Genomic DNA, 6,000 nt, shown 5'->3' on the forward strand with positions numbered 1-6,000 from the left:
TGGGACCATATAAATTCATCATTTCCTAGTTTTTGCCATAAGAAGAAACAGGAGAAAACACCAAAGGAAAGAAATATAAATAGAGAGAGGAGGAGAACGCCATTTTTGGGGAAAGGAGCTGCTGCAACCATCTTTTGGAGCTCCAGAAACTAGAGTTTTGGGTTCTTCTACCTGGGTTTTTCTATTTTAGTCCTCTTATCATGTTTTTCTTTGCTTTTCCATCAATCTTTCTTGTAAATACCATTATGAGTGAGTAAACTCTTTAGATTTCAAAGTTGGGAAATATGTTTTAGATTAATTTATGGATTTGGACTGGGTATTTCCTTATTTTACATAAATATTAGTTTTGATTCCTTCCTTGCGTGCTTGATTTACTTGCCTAATGTTGGTACCCATAGGGTATTGTGTTAATCTTTGATTGAAGGACCGAAAGGTGAAATTCATTGATAGATAATCAAGGATTGGAACTTCAAATCACCTAGATTTAGAAATAAACTAGAATTTTAAGAGGAATTAATGATTGGTTACAAAACTTAATGGGTTTTAAAGTAATCAAATAACATACGAAAGTAGGTTTGGTTATTTTAGAACACACTTTGGTTTGCTTGAAAAAGATATCAAAGGAATTTAGAATCAATTTCCTTCAAATTCTATTTTTCCCTTAAAATTGGAATACCCAAGACAAATCTCAATTAATTTATGCATAAGCCCCCAACTCTGGAATTACTTTTAACATAATTAGACTTTGATTTGAATTACCCATTGTTAATTTAGTTTAATAGCAAACTAGATTTAGAATTTATTTGTTTGCTCTTTACCCATTCCAATTAGATTAATCAATTTACCTTGTTCATTTATATTTACCATTTATTCATTAATCATTAGCCCAAATAATCGCTTCATTCATAGTTTGGTACTCAAACGGCAAATCCTCGTGGGAACGATACTTGATTCATCACTCTATTACTTGAAACGACCCGTATACTTGCGAATACTCCCATCAAGTTTTTAGCGTCGTTGCCGGGGATTTAATTTTTGTTTGATATTGAACGATTATTTTTTTGGTTAATTTGGGCATTTTATTTTATTTTCTTTTTACCATTTTACTTTGAGAATTTTTTTATTTTGTTTTTCAGGTGCTTTATTTTATGAGCAGGACAAAAAGTGAAGAAATCAATTTATTCTTCGATCCGAAAATAGAAAAGACAACAAGAGCTTTAAGAGCAGAATCTAAGAGGAGAAAAACTGAATTTAAAGCTCAACAACAACAAGAAAGAGCACAAGAGCAAGAGCAATTACAAGAAGAAATGGCCAACAACAATAACAACCGCTCTGTGAAGGATCATGCCTATACTAACATTGGGAATTTCATGCCAAGTATCACAAGACCAAGAGTAGAAGCTAATAATTTTGAATTGAAGCCTGCACTTTGTCAGATGGTACAATAATCACAATTTGGGGCAAGTCCAAGTGAAAGTTTGCATGTGCATCTAGCACACTTTCTTGAGATCAGTGATATGTTGAAGATAAATGGAGTTTCTGATGAAGCAATTCGACTCAGATTATTTCCTTTTTCTTTGAAGGACCGAGCTAGAGAGTGGTTACATTCTTTGCCACCGAGTTCTATCACAACATGGGATGAACTTTCTCAAGCGTTTTTAGCTCAATATTTTCCACCAAGCAAGACAGCTAAGCTAAGAAATGAGCTAACTTCTTTCAAACCTAGAGATGATGAGAGGTTGTATGAAGTATGGGAACGGTATAAGGATTTGCAAAGAAGATGTCCACATCATGGGATTCCTAAGTGGATGCTTGTTCAACACTTTTACAATGGAGTTTCTCCAGCTATTACAAGTACAATTGATGCATCTTCTGGAGGTGATCTTATGGAGAAATCTGAAGATAAAGCTTTTTTTGCTATTGATAAAATTGCTTATAACAACTACCAATGGAGTTGTGAGAGGAATGAGATCAAGAAACCAGCTGGTATGTTTGAGCTTGATGCCATGAATATGATTAATGCTAAGTTTGATGCTTTGACAAGGAAAATGGACAAGCTAAGCATGAAAGTAAATTCTTCAGCTGGAGGTTCTAATAATTTAGTAGAAGTTGGAGCTGCAAATGTCAATTGTGCAGCTGATTTTTCTGCACTTAGTCAAGATTTTTCAAGTGAACAAGTGGATTATGTGGGGAGCTACAATCAAAGACCAGGTGCTAACCCATTTTCTGCAACTTATGATCCAGCGTGGAGAAACCACCCAAATTTCTCTTGGGGAGGTAGACAAGGACAACACCAAAATTTTCAGCAACCTTCTGAGTATCAACAACATCAAAATTTTTAGCAGAATAGAGGTCCTCCTCCTGGAATTCCTAAACCTCAAAATGCACCTGCTCCACCTCCACCACAACAAGCACAACCAGACAAGACAGCTAGATTAGAAGCTATGATTGAGACTTTACTTGTGAGCCATCAAAGTCAACAAGATATGATTTCTCAATTAGCATCTAAAGTAAATCAAATGGCAACACACAACAAGATGTTAGAGAATCAAATAGCTCAACAGGCTAGCTCTTTAAATAGTAAAGCTTTTGGGAAGCTTCCTAGCCAACCTGAGAATCCAAGGGAGCAGTGCAATGCTGTTACTTTAAGAAGTGGAAAGGTAATGGGGGAAGAACACGAAATTGAAGTAAAGTTGAAAGAAAAGAAAGATGAGTGTGAGAGTGAATCCACTTCAACTAAAGCTAAAGCTAGCAAGGAAGCAAATGAAGAGAAAGAAGATCAAAAGAAAATAGAAGAGAAATATGTGCCTCCTGCACCATACAAGCCACCATTGCCCTTTCTTCAGAGGTTTCAGAAAGCACAATTAGATAAGCAGTTTGGGAAATTCCTTGAAGTTTTGAAGAAGTTGTATATCAACATTCCATTCACCGATGTTATTTCTCAAATGCCTTCTTATGTTAAGTTTTTGAGGGAGATTTTATCAAATAAAAGAAGGTTGGAAGATTATGAAACTGTTGCACTTACTGAGGAGTGTAGTGCTTTATTACAGAATAAGCTCCCACCTAAGCTAAAAGATCCTGGAAGTTTTTCCATATCATGTCACATTAGAGAAATAAGTATTGAGAGAGCATTATGTGACTTAGGGGCTAGTGTTAGCTTAATGCCGCTTTCCATATGTGAGAAGTTAAAGGTTGGAGATCTAAAGCCCATAACTATTTCTTTGCAGTTAGCTAACAAATCTATAAAGTATCCAGTTGGGATTTTAGAGAATGTGCCATTAAAAGTTGGAAAGTTTTTCATTCCAATGGATTTTATTGTACTAGAGAAGGAGGAGGATGTAAGAACGCCCATCATACTTGGAAGGCCATTTTTAGCCACTGCAGGAGCTAATATAGATGTAAAGAATGGGAAATTGAAGTTGACAGTGGGGGAGGAGGAAATAGAGTTTAATTTATTCCAACATTCCAAGGAACCAACTGTGATGAATTCTTGTTATAAGGTAGATGTTATAGAGCATGATGATAAAACTAAAGTTACTAAACTAGAGGAAAATTAAGCTATTCCAATGCAATGCAATCAGCATAAAGTGCGAAAAAAAAAGCCAGCTTCACCACCTCATTTGATTAACAATGAAGCTTCGAAAGTTAAGCTCAGGCCTCCATCAAAATCACTCAAAAGAGGAGATTCATCTAAAGTTTGTAAGAATAATCTTCTAGATATAGTTGGGATTCTGAACAAAGCAACATGTATTTTCACATATAATGGGAAAAAGTTAAAGTATAATTCATTTCAGCACCTATTGTGAAGGGAGGTAATATTTTCCAATTCCAACCACCATGAGCTTTGAAAAGAAGGTCAAGCTTAAGACCTTAAACAAGCGCTTCTTGGGAGACAACCCAAGCGTATCCTTTTATAGTTTATTAATTTTTCATTTCATTTCATTTTCAGTTTTTACCCTCATTAAACTCAAAAGTGACATTTGTTTATCTTTTGTAGGTCATTCATGAAGATTGGGCAAATTGACACTTGTAGCAAAAAGAAAGAAAAGAAAGGAATCAAGTATAAAGTAAAATTCTGCACTTTATCCAGTACCTGTAAACAGTAACACTTTTAAATTCGTGCTAAATTACTAATATTGCAATCTACTTGATAGCACATGTTTGATTTTGTGTCTTGTGTAAATTCTGTGAAATGCAACTTAAATGAAGATCAATTTTGATATTTAGGACTGATGTGAACTTTATTAAAGTGCAAAAATAGTGTTTGTTAAGTTTTGCCTTTTAGTGTATGTATAGTTTTTGTGGTCTGTTAGAATTTGCATGTTTTTTATTGAGTTACTGCTAGTTTTTGTAGTCTGTTAGTTTTTATTACTGTTCACGCTACTGTTCACACTGCTTAAGAAGTCAATTTCTATGTCTTTTCTGCAATTTTTGAATGCTTGGAACTTGTCTCAAATGCTACTGAAAATGTGCTTTGGGTATAAGCTTAGGAATAAGACCATTTCGTTGGATTTGTAGAAAGGTAATCACAATCCATGCCTAATTTGAGCTATTTGCCTTTCAATTCCTTCATGGTTGTATTATGTTTGATAAGTTTATGAGAGATGATGAGCTAAAATTCTTTAATTTTATGGTGTTTATGTGTATTTGAGATTTGCTGAGGGTCATGATAGCATTCCATAGCATTTGGACTGTTTTTGGTAAGTAAAATCACAATTTTTTTCAAAACCTACCGAAACTTGCTGATGATGTTGCTTACCCTAAGCTGTACTCTATGCAAATTCTGCTTAACCCTAAGCAAATTTTTGCTTAACCCTAAGCAACACCAGAATCATTAGTTCAGCAATTGCTGCATGCTTATCCTAAGCTGTACCCTATGTAAATTCTGCTTAACCCTAAGCAAATTTGTGCAGACCCTAAGCATTACCTAGAATCTTTAATTTCAGCAATTGCTACATGCTGAACCTAAGCAAATACCCTATGCAAGTCATGCTTAACCTTAAGTAATTTTGTGCTTACCCCAGCAAAATGCCTTGTGCCACTAATAGACCCAGGCTGAACAACAGTAAAGCCTTGACAGCAGAGCTTGAACAGTAGCAGTAGTTTAGTACTAGTTTTAGTTCTTCAATTCAGTTTTAGTTTCTGTTTTATGTTTATTTTGTAATCTGTTTATTTTAATCTTCAAACTTTAGTAATAGTTCCAATACTTTGGTAATTAGTTTTTATGATTATATTTGCATTCATTTCCTTTAGTTTAGTTTATTTTATTTTCTTTTCTGATATGGATATAGTTATTCTATGAATGATTTTTGGTTTAATTCTTGATTTAACTGTTAGATCTTATTTCATTACACTTTTTCATCTTCTTGCACATTATTTTTGTACTTTATCTTTTATTCAGTCCTAATTTTGTTGATATTGATGAGTTGCACAATTTACTTTGAGCTGCATATGTTTAACATCATTTTGAGGTAACAGCTTACCCTTCTACTATTTATGCTTATGGTATGTTGCCAATGCTTATGCTTTTGCTTACCCTACGCAACGGGTTAAGCAACATCTTAAGCAGTGTAAATTCATACATTTAGGATACTTTTTTACATTTTTCTCTCTAAAGCTTCATTGTTAATATCATTTTGAGCTAATTTTGGAATTCTTGAGCTTATATTGATTTAATCCCCATTTGTATATATTTCATTAATTGATTAGTTCACACAATTTTGCCCATCTTTGTATTCATTTTAGACATTGAGGACAATGTTTCATTTGAGTTTGGGGGTGAAGGCAAAATTTTTGCAAAATTTTTAAAATTTTCTTTAAAATTTTCATTCATTCATTTATTGCATTTCATTCATTTATATATAGATAATCCATACACTTATACATATACCACACACATGTCTATACTCATACACATACATTTGCATATAGTTTTCATATAAATTACACTTAGTTTTTATTTTATTTATGCATTCATTTTAGGATCATGCATATCATAAA

General features: G+C 33.6%; 1 protein-coding gene and 1 non-coding gene across 2 annotated transcripts; one reads left to right on the top strand and one right to left on the bottom strand.

Moving 5' to 3' along the window:
• Positions 1 to 1,691: 1,691 nt before the first annotated feature.
• Positions 1,692 to 1,798, bottom strand: LOC131180548 (small nucleolar RNA R71). The gene has a single exon (XR_009149315.1). It is a non-coding gene; the product is annotated as a small nucleolar RNA R71 (small nucleolar RNA).
• Positions 1,799 to 2,537: 739 nt separating this feature from the next.
• Positions 2,538 to 3,557, top strand: LOC110636458 (uncharacterized). Its single transcript, XM_058147682.1, has one exon. It carries the CDS (start codon positions 2,538 to 2,540, stop codon positions 3,555 to 3,557), a length of 1,020 nt encoding a protein of 339 aa, XP_058003665.1.
• The last annotated feature ends 2,443 nt before the right edge of the window (positions 3,558 to 6,000 follow it).

This window comes from Hevea brasiliensis, chromosome 5, assembly GCF_030052815.1.
Source record: "Hevea brasiliensis isolate MT/VB/25A 57/8 chromosome 5, ASM3005281v1, whole genome shotgun sequence".
Taxonomy (NCBI): Eukaryota; Viridiplantae; Streptophyta; class Magnoliopsida; order Malpighiales; family Euphorbiaceae; genus Hevea; species Hevea brasiliensis.

Bases quoted from the DNA above. Each gene is read 5' to 3' on its own strand.
- LOC110636458 (XM_058147682.1), top strand. From the start codon at position 2,538: ATGTTAGAGAATCAAATAGCTCAACAGGCTAGCTCTTTAAATAGTAAA.